The sequence below is a fragment of the Mchenga conophoros genome, linkage group LG3, assembly GCF_057382185.1.
Source record: "Mchenga conophoros isolate Kocher_MC1m ecotype Shallow Benthic linkage group LG3, M_conophoros_male_GT1.1, whole genome shotgun sequence".
Taxonomy (NCBI): domain Eukaryota; kingdom Metazoa; phylum Chordata; class Actinopteri; order Cichliformes; family Cichlidae; genus Mchenga; species Mchenga conophoros.
Genome location: NC_140528.1, coordinates 60,887,952 through 60,903,386, shown reverse-complemented (window position 1 = coordinate 60,903,386; position 15,435 = coordinate 60,887,952). Strand labels below are relative to the sequence as shown.

General features: G+C 36.8%; 1 protein-coding gene across 1 annotated transcript in view; it reads left to right on the top strand.

Annotated features, from left to right (window-relative positions):
- Positions 1-12,873, top strand: part of LOC146579863 (Fc receptor-like protein 5) — a 34,418-nt gene extending 21,545 nt beyond the window's left edge. Inside the window, exons 5-14 of the mRNA XM_085265764.1 lie at positions 6,161-6,420; positions 6,543-6,821; positions 8,001-8,285; positions 9,054-9,161; positions 9,298-9,313; positions 9,422-9,507; positions 9,685-9,735; positions 10,644-10,703; positions 11,040-11,099; positions 11,253-12,873. Of these exons, the coding sequence (XP_085121890.1) occupies positions 6,161-6,420; positions 6,543-6,821; positions 8,001-8,285; positions 9,054-9,161; positions 9,298-9,313; positions 9,422-9,507; positions 9,685-9,735; positions 10,644-10,703; positions 11,040-11,099; positions 11,253-11,341 (1,294 nt within the window). The 3' untranslated portion in view covers positions 11,342-12,873. The remainder of the gene's footprint in view (positions 1-6,160; positions 6,421-6,542; positions 6,822-8,000; positions 8,286-9,053; positions 9,162-9,297; positions 9,314-9,421; positions 9,508-9,684; positions 9,736-10,643; positions 10,704-11,039; positions 11,100-11,252) is intronic.
- The last annotated feature ends 2,562 nt before the right edge of the window (positions 12,874-15,435 follow it).

Below are 15,435 nucleotides of genomic sequence, written 5' to 3'. Positions count from 1 at the left end.
AATCCGCAGCCACTTCCAGGACAGCGGTGACACGCAGCGCATGGTTTGATCCCCAGAATGATGTGCTGGTGAGGAAGTTCAACCCCCATCATAACGACCAGGTTCTCTGTCTGACCTCTGCTGATGTGAGGAAAATTCTTTGCAGAGTTAACCCACATATCCAGATAAAATTCTAAGCTGCCTTGTATGAAGGCATGTATGTATTTATGTTGAAGATGCCTCGTTCTGTTTTCTCTGAGGCTGCTGTGCCCTTTGGAGCAAAAATGAATATAAAGTTTACAGCATATCTTGTCACTGGAAATTGTTTGCACTGTTTATATATTTATATTATTTACTGTAGGTATTGGTGAAAAAAGCTTTATGTTGTGAAAAACTGAAATCTGGACATTAGAATTGTTGTGCCTTATTTTGTTGATCTTTTTACATATATTCCTTTTGAAAATGGTCAAATTTGTATATTTATTTATTTCTGTTTGTCTGATAGCATTTATTTATAAAATAAATCGGACATTTCAAACAGTTACTCGCTACTTGAGTAGTCTTTTCGCCAAGTACTTTTTTACTCTTACTTGAGTAACTTTTTTGACAACTACTTTTCACTTTTACTTGAGTAATAATATTTTAAAGTAATGCTACTCTTACTTGAGTACAATTTTTGGATATTCGACCCACCTCTGATACGATGAGGAAGTATACTCAAAAACAAACTACTGATAATCAGTTATAATATTTAAATCCCCGCTAAGATGGATCAATTACAAAAAACCTATAGATACAAGAGTAAATTTTCCCAACATGGCTGAAAATACTATTTAACGTGCAGCTTTAGATGACAAACTCATTATACACATAAAACAAAATCTCTACAAACTCTAAAAGACAAAATGCAGCAACACAATCAGGGAAACACACAGCAGCAGGCCTCTCTTCATCCCTGTTTAGCACAGGTGAAAAACACATAAATAGGTGTTATAATGGATAAAAGTCAGATTCAATTACTATTTTTCCCTTTAAAAGTAATCAAAAGCACTTTGGGGACATTTAGCTCTAAGAACTAACACTTAGTAAAGCAACACCAAACTTAAACTTATAAGTTAGTACAGGGAGAGGACCTACAGCGAATGTGCCTTACCAGTGTGGAGATCATGCAACTCTGTCTGGGAACCTCCACATATGCAACATGTTTGCTAGCGGTGTCCCACTGACTAATGCCCCCGACAACATTGACATGTGGAACCTTATTATTACAAAAATTCAATTTAAATAATAAAAAATAAAATCTATGCAATGCAGTTTTGTGAAAGTTCACTGTGACTCACACACTATTACATAGTATATTATAGCTCCAGCTACATACTACATATATACATATAAATATATAAATAACATTATGATTTATGATTTGCTTCAAGATATGTTCTCTAACTGCACCTTTAGAAGCTAATGTCTTCCGTCTCATTCTCTCCGTCACTACCCAGAGCTTGTGACCACACAATGGTAGGAAGATAAATCAACCTGCCAACAGACAGCTTCACTTTCACACTCAGCTCTCACTTCACTACACCACACTGGTCCTGCATCCATATCACTGCATATGTCACACAGTATCATCCAATCCACCTGCCAATCTCCCACTCCGCTCTTGCCACAAGATCCTTAAAATCCTGTGCTTTGGGCCAGAACTCATCCCTAAACCACAGTTATGACTTCAACAATTATCCAGTGTCAATCACGGCTCAGAGTTGGAGGTGCTGATTCTCATTCCCTCCTCTTCACACTCAGCAGCAAATCGCCTCAATACGAGCTCGAGTCCACCATCTTATGAAGTAAAGGGTGCAGGAAGCACAATTGTGTTTCACCAATAACTGTACGTTATCAGATTGCCATGCTAACTCTGCCTTGCTGAACTGCTTGCTTCCTCTTATTGCTTCCTTTATTTGACTTACAGCGTTAATTCTGTAAAACACATTCAAGTATATAAACAGCTGCTTTGTTTGCAGCTGTGCTCTGCTATCTAAAAATTTAGCCATGGAAATGAGTAACTAAGTGTGTAAGTGTGCTTTTTAGTTACTAAGTGAAGCTAAAAGGCACTGTCGTTATTTATTAATACAGCAGTTACAACTACTTGTAAGAAAACAGAGAGGAGCTGAGAAAGGGGGCAGGACTTCATCTGGTCTCACGGTCACTTCTGGTTAAGGACACATTTCTATTTTAACTAGTGCACGCTTACTTTCTGTGAGTAAATTTATGACTAATCTAAGATGTCACCACAGTGGAAAGATATGTTAAAGGAGTCTGCATTAGTTCAATGAAATAAAAATAAAATTACTGTCAGTTCTTGATTTCACTGCTGTGTGGGAAAGTGTGTGGATTACCAACATCTGCTGTGAACATTTGCTGTCAGTAAGTATGACATCTCTGTTTATCAGCTGGTATGGGGGCTCACCTCAAATCTATTTAATGTATATTTGAAGCAATGTAATGATTTTGTGCATCAATATTTAGTGTATCGTCATCTCCTTGTAAAGGAGCAGCAGAAAACTCAATGACTACATCTGTGACAGGAAGGGAATGGTAAAAGTTTATTGTCTTGGTTGTGTTTAATCAGTTGTCTTCATTTATGCATCTACTGCAGTTTAAAACGATCTGAATGATGTATACATGTAGTGTTTATGAGGGTAATTATTACTGGTGATAAAGCTCATAATAATCAAACCAAGCATACAAGCAGCAGACAAAGGCAACAAAATATCCGTCGCTGTTACTTTAATATCTAATGCCTGATAGATACTTGTTAGCAATCTGAATCTGAACAATGTTTCTCGTTGTGTTTCTGGGCTGTAAAATGAACTAAAGTACTTCACAGTTAAATCTCATTTTGGGCACTCAGTCAAGCTATTATTGTTTAGTTTCAGTATATATATATGTTTTTTATCGCCATTCTGATAAAAATCTGCCTGATATGTTTCTGCAGGAGAGTATAAATGTATCACATGATGTGGTGGTCAGACTATGTTAAGTTGTTATTTCTGTGTAAAAGGAAGGAAGCAGAGAGAAGAAGTATTAAAAAGTCATTGTTTCCTTCACAACTCTTTGGTATCTGCTGTGCTGCTGCTTCACTCTCTCTCTTTACAGAAAGTTGTAGAAGTTTTCAGACGTGTCACTGCTGGATGTGAGGATGGGAGCCACTTTGCTCTGTGAGCTGGGCCTATTCTGTGAGTACATCACTGACTTCTATTGTTTGATTCATACTGATCCATAAACATGTTTTAGTAAGAAGAACAGAGCATCAGTCATTTGTACCATTGCAGGTCATGTGATCAGAGGACTCTCATGTTTGTTACCAACATGGTTGTTTGTAGACTGGATTAGATTTTAGTGCACTGACTCAGATCAGAGTTGAGCTGGTTTAGTTTATCTAAGAAAGGTTTGTTTCTCCATCAGTGATATTTTGATGCTTTTGACATCGTAATATAAAATGTAACCAATCATGGTTACATTTTATTAAACACATAAAGGCAGTAATTAAAGCCAGTGCTAGATTTAAAAATAGGCCTTTTAATGCAGACTAACAGAAATTTGCTTCCTTAGTCCAGGTAATCCTACTCCTGACTAAATGAAACTTGCTTCCTAAAGGAAGATTAGAGCTCATCCAGCCATAAATGGAGATTAAAAAAAAAAACTCCCAGTAGGCAGGTTTAAATGTAGAAGACACATAAATTAGTTAAAATATGTCAATGTTGATCAACAAATACCTCCTTCTAGACAAATTCTTGTTGACAGAAGTGACCCACTGCAATTTGTCAATGGCATTAATTTTTGAGATTTTTTTCTAATATACAAAGTAAATACTGGGGAGATCATTTCCCTTTTGGAACCCAGTCTTTCACTGGCTGCCCAAAGAGGATGGCCTGTACCATTTCAGGTCATATGATCAGAGGACACTCATGTCTGTTATCACCATGTTTGTTTGTAGACTGGATTAGATTTCAGTGCACTGACTCAGATCATAGTAGACATTGAAAATCTCCAAGTGTTTTAAGGAGCTTGGTAAGAAAGCGACTGGACTTTAAACCCTAGTGGGATTGTTCCTTAAGAAGGTCATTAACTGACTATTGATCATGTGCCTCAAGAAATGAGACACATCATTACCAACAGCTTTTTATTTATGTTTCATTTTGGTGTCTTTAGTTTGATAATATCTGAAGTTTCTGTCTTTATTGTAGTGCTCTGTACGCTCCTCTGCAGTGGACACGCTCAAGGTGACTGAACAGTTTTCCTTTTTCAATTTCTTCCTTTTTATTTAATAAAGATTATTCTCAACCTGTATGACTCTAATGCAGATCCTATTTGTGTTTCTTTTTATTGATTTATCACTGTATTTTCATTTTGTGTGAATATAAATAAAGTGTTATCAATCAATGTCTTGCCTTGAGCATTAAATAAGTGTTTCAGATTGTCTGTTGTCTGATTGTCTGTTTGTGTTGGATTCTAGCTGCTGTGCTAACTATTGAACCCAAATCATCCAGTTATTTCATTGGAGAGTTTGTTACCTTCAAGTGTGACATGAATGAAGGAAGAGACACTGACTGGTATTATGCAATCAACAAGGATGGTCGAGACTTTGTCCGCTACAGTGAATACAAAGTCTACACATTAGAAATGGGATCTACAGATCGCAGTGGTAAATACCAGTGCTATGGCAGCTCAAAGTGGTCAGATTATACAAAGAACAGTAATACTGTCTCTGTAACTGTATTAGGTAAGTCCTCAGTGATTAATAATGTGATGACTCCAGTTAAAATACTCATCTGAATTATAAAAAAATATGTGTTTAATAAATGTTTCATTGAAACTATTTTATTTCCAATGTATTGAAACTTTAAACTTTAACCAAGATCCTTGCATTTTACCTAACTTTGTTGACAGTACACACTACAACCAAAATACTCAGACAATATATTTTTTGTCATTACAACATGTGCATGTTTTAATGTATAACAAGAATAACTGTGGATGAAATGTAATTTAAATAATGAAAAAAAAGAAACATCAAATCTCCATATAATTTAAGGTGACGATGTTTCTGTTATCTAAATGTGAAACCAGGCAGATCCCTCTGAACCCATCGTGTGTTTCCTTCAACAGTGAACTTCATTAGTTTACATTCAGTGTGACTTCTTCAGGCCAAAGAATGGACAAACATTTGTACTGTGCTTATTTAGAGATCTACAACCTGAATTACCCGACTAACCTCAAAATTGTAGCTCTCTTACTATGTCAGAAAAAATTAAAATGATCTTAAACTGTATTTAAAAAATAAATTTAATTAGGATTAGCATTCAACTTTATTGTCATTACACCTTTATAAATACAGGGTAAGGAAATACAGTTTGCATCTGATCAGAGTGCAAGAGTAGTAAGTGCTAAAAAATGGGAGCAATTATATACAGATAAGGGTAGTATAAATAAATGGTGGGATAGTTATGAACAGATTATATACAGAGAGAGCAAATATACAGATGACCTACAGACATATGTACAGATATACAGATGATCTATATAGTATACAGATGTTCTGTATTGCTATACAGACGGGCAGAAATACAGATGTACTATGAACAAATATAAAGCTTTGCTAAATATATACAGATGTGCTACATATGGTAAACAGATCTACAGAGTGCTATGAATATATTCACAGTGGAAGCGTAGCGCTCTGAATAGACTATAATAGTAAACAGTGTACGCACTATACCAGAGACTATACTGGTTCAGTGTCCTAAACTATAGCAGTAACCAATGTAAGCATATGGTGAATGTTGAGAATGAATGACAGTCATGATCATGGTCATTAGGAGGGATAAGTGGGTGTGGATGGAAAGGTTCAGCAGGGGACTGAGTTCAGTAAGGTGACAGCTGTGGGGAAGAAGCTGTTCATAAACCTGCTGGTTTTAGTCTGTAGGGTCCGGTAGCGTCAGCTGAAGGGGAGGAGCTGGAAGAGTTTATTGGCAGGATGAGAGGAGTCCCTGAGAATGATGCGTGCTCGGCAAAGACATCTCTTCTTGGAAGTTGGAATTTAAATCAAATGAAAGCATATTTTAAAATGTTGTTCAATGGCTTTGTGTTTTCTTTTTGTCTTTTTGATAACAGAATATAGACCCTGGGCCACACTGACAGCAGGAACAACAATCATACCAGCAGGGGGCAGTGTGACTCTGACCTGCTCTGTGCAGAGCTCTCATGGATGGAAATATGAGTGGTTCAGACGAACCCAAACAACCTATGAAGGTAAAATCAGAGATCAACAAAACAGAGATATCAGAGTATCTGAAGGAGGAATCTACAGCTGCAGAGGAACAAGAGGAAACCCAGTTTACTACACTTATGAAAGTGATGATGTCACCATTGAGAAAACCAGTGAGTTCAGTAATTTAGTTTGAAATATACATTCACTCATGATTATCAAACATACAATGTAAAGTTTTCTGTGTTGATTTCATGTTTCTGTTTGTATCTCAACTGTTAATATGTGTAAACAGTTTCCAATAAAGTTGTTGTAAAACAACAACCCAACTGGCCTCAGATATTCAGAGGTGAGACGATCACTCTGACATGTGAGGTGCAGGAAGGAGGTGAAACCACTGAGTGGTGGTATGAATGGAGACGACCCAGGACACCCCCACAGTGGACACACAATAATGATGTGACATTCAGAGTTTCTGAGTCCAGCAGTGGAGACTACATGTGTAAGAGTCGACGCAGAGATGACTCATATTCTTCAACAGAGTGGAGTGAAGCCTTCACATTGTCAGCATCAAGTAAGTCATGTTTGTTGTGTGATCTCCATTTGACAAATGTCATAATGGTCAGCACAGGATGAATTCAATGGTCTACAAAGCATGTTACATTGTTAGTCAGACAAAGAGCTGCAGCTGATAGTAGCCTCATTGTAGACAGTTTGTCACCACTTTGTGTCACGAACCTTCAGCTGGTATAGAGACGCCAATGCTGACCTGCTGCTCCATCACCTGAGGACAATAATGACAGAAAAACAAAAACAGAAAAAAACTGACAAGGTGGAAAAATTTATTATTACAAACAAACACTGAGGTGATGTCTGTGGAAATACAAAGTGGACTAAATGTGTGGGCTGAAGATGTAGCATATTAGCGATATTAAATTAGCCAACATTAAGAGATAGTAAGATTAATGTTTTTTCTTTAATTACTAGTTTTCTTTGTGATTACAAGAAGTAATGCAATATTTTCCTGGTTCAGTTTCATTACTCTGGGGTGAGGCATCCTAGAGAGAGAGAGATTTGGTTGCATCAATCAACATTTTTAGTGACTGGTTTGTTTTGCCAGCTGAGGTGAACTGTGTGAAAAATGTTCTTCTTTCTTTTTTTGTCATGAAATTGATGCTTTCAAACACTTTATTTAAGAACAGTGGTGGATAAATTAATGCATTTTGTTGTATTAATGGAACAAACAGTGATGTGGAAGTTTTTGATATTAGTGTGTATGTGTTCAACAGGAGGTTTATAGAGACAGAGATATGTTGGTATGTTTCTTCTGATCATGTATGAAGAAGACTATTCCCTAATCAAAGCAAACTTATGATGAAAAAATATGCTAAACAAATGAAAATGCTTTATGAAAGTCTGAAATTAGAAGAAATCTCATAAATAAGTTCTGTGTCTTCTGTTGTGGTAATAAGAAGGAATCACACAGAATAAGCACAAGTATTATTTTATAAATCCAAAGAAGAATCATAATGAAACAGAAAAAAATAAACACTAAAAGAATAAAATGCATTATAGGCATCTGTAAGATTACTCATACCATTTCAGTTTAGTCTTATTCCTTCCTATGTGTTGTTGGAAACTGGAGAGCAGGTTTACAAGAGGTAACATCAATGGAGACAACATCAGGGCCGTGTGATCCCTCATGTGGGGTATATATTCATATTTTCTTTGTGTCTTTGTTTAAACTCAACAGCAGATCAACCAAAGGCCCAAATAACTTCTGATATGAGAGACATCCCAGCAGGGGGCAGTTTGACCCTGACCTGCTCTGTGAACTCATCATCATCATCATCTGGATGGAAATACTACTGGTACAGAGATGAGAACTCGTCTGAACCTCTGACCACACAAGATGCAGTTTTCCACTCAAATGGACAAATCAGTGTCTCACAGGAAGGACTCTACAGGTGCAGAGGAGGAAGAGGAAACCCAGTTTACTACACAGAGGACAGCCAGTCAGTCAGGATTGATCGCAGGGGTGAGTTTTTTTCTTCTTCTAGAAACACAAAATGTGAAAAGTTAATGATCTGACATTTACACCTTTAGTGGATGTATGAATAGAAAACGACCAAACTTCCAACAAAAATGAATTCAGGAAGTTAAATATGCTTTTAAAACCCGATGATGCAGAATACAACTGTGAGGGGAGAGTGCACACCAGGGTTCAACAGATTAGCGTGAATACTTGAGTTTGTCAGTATTCATTATGTTTTTATACAATACTTAGAATAGATGAAGATGTGAATCTACTTCTATGCTCACTCATCATCTACTGTATAATTATAATGATAATTATATTACTGAAAAATTCACAGTGTCTGCAAACAAACGTAAATGTTCTTCTGAGCTTAAACATATTAGCACAGAGCTTTAAAGTATAAATACAAATTGATAAAATAGCGATATATACTTTTGTCTCTGTAAAGCTGACATTATGTATTTGAATTAGAAAACTATTCACAGAATTTATCACCACTTGCATGAATCAAAATATGCTGCTGGTTTAAAGACCTTTGTTCATAAAGGAATGATAAACAGGTGATGTGAAATTCAAAAGGTTTTTTTTAAATCACTATTCAGGTAAATAGTCACCACAGAGAAATATGATAGTAAAACAAATAGAATATTTTCAGTTATTATTAGGAATAGTGATATTGTAAATAATACTATATTTTAAAATGTTCCCATGTGAATTATGTTAATAATCTGTATAAATGCATCTAATTAAAGCCTGGTATTATTACAGCAGCACCTGAAAGCTCTTCATTTCTCACTCCTTTGATCGTTGGACTCGTTTGTGGAGTTTTACTGATTCTTCTTCTTCTGCTTTTGTGTCGCTTCAAACAGTCAAAGGGTGAGACCATTAACCGTCTGATATTAAACTGAATATGATGTAAATAATAAAAATCACAGATGTATCCTGAACGCTCAATGTAAAATTTTGCACCACAACAGGTTACAATAAAAAATGTAATTGTCTTTTCTTACAGATTCATTCTTTGTCAGGTTGGTTCAAATCTCCCCTCTCCTGTACTAGAACTACATCCTGTGTTTCTTATTAAATCTATTGGTTTACTACGTTTGTTTTTTTTGTTGTTTTTTTTGTTCCACCAGGACTCGGAGCACAAATCAGAGCTCTGCAATGAACCACATGATCAAGGATGAAGCTCAACACAGTCAAGATAACTCTACTGTCCAAGGTCAGCCTGATCCATGACAAGTTTTGTTGTTGTTGTTGTTGTATTTATTAATTTATTTACTGACGATTTTTAAACTCCAGGTCCAATATATCTGTTTCTAGTTTGCTGATTTAGAAGATAATCAAACCCATACATAAGAAATTCAATTTTTAACCTAACATTGGCTTGTTTTTGTAGGTGATGCTTGTGTTTATGAATCAATCAAAGACCATGATGACACACAAAATGGTAAAGTAGATACAGTAGCATTGACATATGAAGACTATGTGATTATTTATGTTTAAACATTGAAGTTTTAGAAATCAGCTGCACACAGATAAGAAAACAAAGAGGTTGGACACTTGGTCCTTCCAGTGTAACACAGGGTCAGTTCAACTTTAAGATCAGTTTGTCCTACAAAACGTAAACCACTGTGAATCTGTTTTATGAATCCATCTCATTCCTCCTGACTAATTGTTTTCTAGTTTCACTTTTTGCTGGTGTTCCTGTCACTACTAACAGTATGAGACAACAACCAGTAATCAACCTCATGTCTTCATTTTTTAACTCTTTGCTTATATCCTTTTTTTGTTTGGTTGTTTTTACATTTCAGAGATTAATATTTTTTTCTTTATTTTGGTATAATTGTTTTTTAAATGTCATTATGTTTTGTTTTCATTTTTCTTATGCCAAGTTATGTATTAAACATCATTGTTATTATTGTTATTCTAATATTTTAACCTAGAAGAATCACGTGGAATTAATTTCAGCGCTGTTTCAGATAAGAGATTAGAAGAAACATTTGAGGAGTCTGTTGATTAGAGCACATTATCTTGTTTTAAGAGGACATAAATTGTATGAGTAGTGCAGGAGTATAGAATGGCAAAGATGGAGGAAAAGTGAACGGTGATCCTTAAGGTTTGGATTTGAGCTTAGTGGAAGGGTCATGCTGAGCAGGGTTGAGCTGATGTGACACTGACTTGAGGGTTGACAGGTTTTCATAGAAAAGGTTTTTAAACATGACAGAAACATCTCATCTTTAATAGACCTTCAATAGGTTTCTATGATCAGTGTGTTGTTGACTGACAGATATATAAATGTAATGAAAATGAACACACTTAACCTTTTATCCTGATCATCTGTCCGTCCTCTCTCAGATGACAGTGTGCTGTATGCACAGATCTCCCACGATAGATCTAAAACCAAGAAAGACAACGGTGAGTAAAGTAATATAATATATAACTTTTTTCTTGACTTCATTGACTACACCATTATTTCATCATTTTAAGAGGGTTATAATGATATCAGTTAGATATCATTGGATTATAGGGTCACTGACCTTAATAACCAGGGTGGAGGAAGCTTGAAGTGATCTGACACTGAAATGAGATTTAACAGTAACAGGTTGTCATAAAATCTCGTCTTCAATAGAGCGAAAATCTCCTTCAGTCTGTTCCTGTGATGAGTTACTGTAGGTGTTAACTGACAGAAAATATAAAGGAAATTAAAGCCACTCATTTTTTAATGCTGCTCATCTGTCCATCCTCTTTTAGATGACAGCCTGTTGTACGCACGGGTCTATTACACTAAAGCGAAACCTAAGAGACACAAAGGTAAGTAATGTAATAAAATGAGTACCTTATTTCTTTTGTTTTGGGTTTTACACGTTTTACACACCAAGGAAAACCGTATAAATAAATCAAGTTGTCACTTTGAACAAAGAGGCACTTGCAATGACATTTGACAAATCATTTCTTTATTTGCAGGAAAACCAGCTCCTGCAGCAGCTGATGAAACAGTTTATTCTGAAGTTAAATCACAAACAGCTCTGGGTAACTGTGCAGAAATAAAATAGCTTACATGTTGCTGTAACGATGAACTTAAATACTAAAGTTTTTAAGTTTTTAGGGAGTAAATTTAGTTCTAAATCACCTTTAATGACTGAATTGTGCTGCACCATTTCTTTCAGATTAATAACAAGATCTGCAAAACCAACCGGATCAGTGACAAAACTGAGTTAATTCCATTAGAAGTAAAGAGCTCATTGGAGAAAATGAGATTATGCACTGTTTTGTAAAATAAAATAAAGTCAAACAAACTTTCTTTCATCATAATAGCACCAACTGATGATCTGGCTTTGAGACCAGGATGCTTTTTAGAGTCGTTTTACATTTAGATTGCTCAATAAATAAACAACAAATAAAAAAATAAAAATAAACAACATTTGGAAATGAAAGTCAACAACCTACAGAGGGCTAAATGCAGAGACACATCAAAGTGACAAAATAATGCAGCAGGTTTGTCCATTTTGTCAAATGTTCATTGCACCAACTCAGAATGATACTCAGTTGTCAGTTTGGCCAACGTGTGCTTGTGTGCATGCCTGACAATCTTGGAGCATATGAATAATGAGTCAATGGTGTCCTGGGGATCTCCTCCAAGATCTGGACCAGGGCATCTGAGCTCCTGGAGAGTCTGAGCTGCAGCATGGCAGCTTCAAATGGAGAGAAGCATAATGTCCCAGTTGGATTTTGGTCAGGCGAGTGTGGGGACCAGTCAGTGGTATCAATTCCGTAATCCTCCAGGAACTGCCTGCATACTCTCAACACATGATGGTGGTCATTATCATACCAGGAGGAACCCAGGACCCACAGCACAATAGGGTCTGACAGTGGGTGACAGACTCTTGAGCATGCACTGAATTGGCATCCTAGAGGAGTTGGACATCCTGTACAACCTCTGTAGCATCCAGGGATCGTCTCACCCTGCTGTACCTAGTGTTAACTACATTTTCTGCTACTTCATCGAGGATAGACATTTGAGTGATGTGATGCTAAACACTGATTAAAAATAATTCCTTTAATTTTTTTTGAGCAGTGCATGTTTACAGATGTTTCCTGTATTGTTTCTAAAATCATTTGATGTGTATGATAAGCATACATGTTTCTCTTCCCCTGCATGAATTAAGCATCACTTGACATTTTTCTATAAAGTTGCTTTTCTTCTTTTAACAGCTTTAGGAAAAGATCAACTTTAAATTTTATTTTATGGAAGCTGCTTGGAGAGCTGCAATTGTGTTATATGAATATGTGTTTCCTATAAGATATTTAATCTCAAATATTGTTACATCTACAGTCTTGTTTGTTGAAAAACAATTTTTCTTGTTTTCTTGTTTCTGCGCTTCATTGCTCCAGATAGATCTAATTCACACATGGCTGATATCATCCACATATTTTAGTTTCTGTCAGTGTAAGATTTAGTTCTTCCTCCCAGCTGTTACCAGGTGCTTGTTTAAAGCAGACTTTTTATTTTAAGGTGATTATCTTATAAAATAAAGCATTTTGAGGCGGCTATTATTGTGAGTTGTTGTTAAATAAACAAAATTGATTCAAATTGACTTGAACGTTTGTGTTCTAAACACTAAAGTAAGTTAAGTGCTATCAGATCATAGATGGCTCAGAGTGGGGAATGTTCATGAACAGCTATACATGGGAAGAGAAAGACAGAAATAATAATTATATGTACAGTGTGACTACAGGATTTACTCTACTGTTAAAAATAGGAGCCTAGATATTGATCTTCAGAGGTACCAACAAATACACAGATTACTGTCTTGCAACTGCTGATGCCTTGGGTGTTGATGAGGGTACTTGTTCATCAAACACACTCAGTGATACAGTATTTATTTGTTTGTTTATTTGTTCAGTTTTACAACAAATACATCATCTGGTTATTTTATAAAAATAGAAAGATTGTCTCATTCTTGGCTTTAAAAAAGGAGCAGGATTGTGAAAGTGTTTAGACAGCAGATATGATGATTCAAAGGTAATAGATAAAAACACTAATAATTACAGTACATCAATTTAAAATTATAATAATATTCTAATGACGTTTTGACTGTCTCAGCTTAGAAAGAACACCCAATAAGTTATTGCACTCAGTAACTGAAGTAGACCCGTAGACTTTTGTTTTCAATAACTTTCATAGTGTAAAAGCCCTTTGATTACTTTATCATTTCTTACTGGTCTATATCCTGTTCTTTTTGTGCAAATACAACATGCCCAGTGTGAGTCATCTACTCATCCATCCATTTGCTGTAGATTAAAATTTCCATATTCTTCGGTCACAGAGGGGCTTGAACCTCTCAAGGCAGGGTGTAACCTGGAGAGGTCACCAGTCTATCAGAGAGTCAACAGAGAAGGAAAGAGAAAATCACTCACAGCTCCAGGGAATTGCAAATCACTGATTGACCTAACATGCATATGTTTGGAGGAAGCAGACGTACTCTGAAAGAACCCACACAGGTATAGAAAGAGCCAATCCAGACTCTAGTGCAGCAGTGCCACTGTCAAGTTAAATGCTGCTGTTCTCTGACATGAATACCTCGTCTTCCATGTAGTTCCATGGTAACAAGGTTGTGCCAGATAAACCCAACAGTTTCCTGACGTGGTCCCCAAGTTTCTCTTGTGATGGCCTGGCTTTTGTCTCTTTCTCTGTCTCCTGTTGGTGTTTGTGTGTGTGCTTGTGGACATGTGTGGACATTAGTGATGGGACGTTCTGTATCGAGGCTTCGGAGCGTGTGTCGAGTAATGGAGGGGGCGTTTCCGCGAAGCGCGTATCGAGGCTTGCTTCATTTATGGGAGGAGCTGAAAATGATGACGTCCGAAGCCTCGCTGCCCGGCTGTACCACGTGACTGGTTCATGAAGCGGTTCGAACTTTGCCGCAAATAATCATTTTCCATACTGCCAGCATAAATATACACAGTATACTGCCATCACTACAATATACATGTTTTACACACTCCTTTTGTTGTTGACATTTACAGGCTGTGTGCAAAATGCCACACTCTTCAAATTCATGCCAGCTATTATTTTTACGTCCAGTAGGTGTCCTGCTAGAGCAAATGAAGCTTCATGAAGCTTCGCGTTGGGGTGAACCAATTGGATGAAAAGCTCCAGTGCTTCATGGGGCTTCATCTGCCCATCACTAGTGGACATGAGCTCCACTCATTTTCTCTGCTGCCCCATTGGCTGCTCTCCTGTAGAGGATCAGCTGATCAGATTCACCTGCTTCACCATTTCTAATCAAGCTCAGTATTACGACGGAAGCAGATACTCAGCTGTTGCCATATTATTGTGTCAGTGAGATATGTGCTCTGCTTCTTTCTTATATGAGTTTCTGTTTGTCTTTCAGTGGAATAATCAGTCTCTCTGTGTGTATCAAGCCCCCTGAGTTTCAAACAACAGTGCTTTCCTTGGAAAGCCTCAATACTTTCACCGGTCATTAACAAGAGACTAGAACTTGAAAGAATGCTGAGGTGGCAATTCAGCCATTTGATTCATGTCACAGCAGCTCATGAGTGAATGAACGTGGTGCAATAAAATTGCTTTAAGAAGTAAATTATTCCAAACAATTACATTTATTGTAAAATTACATTTTACAATAAATGTAATTATTGTAATTTTACAATTACAATAAATGTAATCCAACAAGACTCCAACAAAGACAGAAAGTCAAGATAAAGTGAGAAAGCAAAGCTCAGGGTACTCAAATTTAGAAATGTCAAACAAATAGTCATAAGTAGGGTTAGGGCACAGGTGTCAAACCCCAGGCCTCGAGGGCCGGTGTCCTGCAACACAGCTGATTCAAGTGGCTAAATTACCTCCTCAACATGTCCTGAAGTTCTCCAGAGGCCTGGTGATGAACTAATCATTTGATTCAGGTGTGTTGACCCAGGGCGATATCTAAAACCTGCAGGACACCGGCCCTCGAGGCCTGGAGTTCGACACCCTGGGGTTAGAGGTTGTAACCTCAGCATGCAGTCGAGTTCAATAATTTCTTGCTAATGACCTACTAATTTTATTCAGGTGTGTTGCAGCAGGGACACATTTAAAAGTTTCAGGACAGTGGCCCTCGAGGACTGAAGTTTGTCACCCCTGCATTAGAGA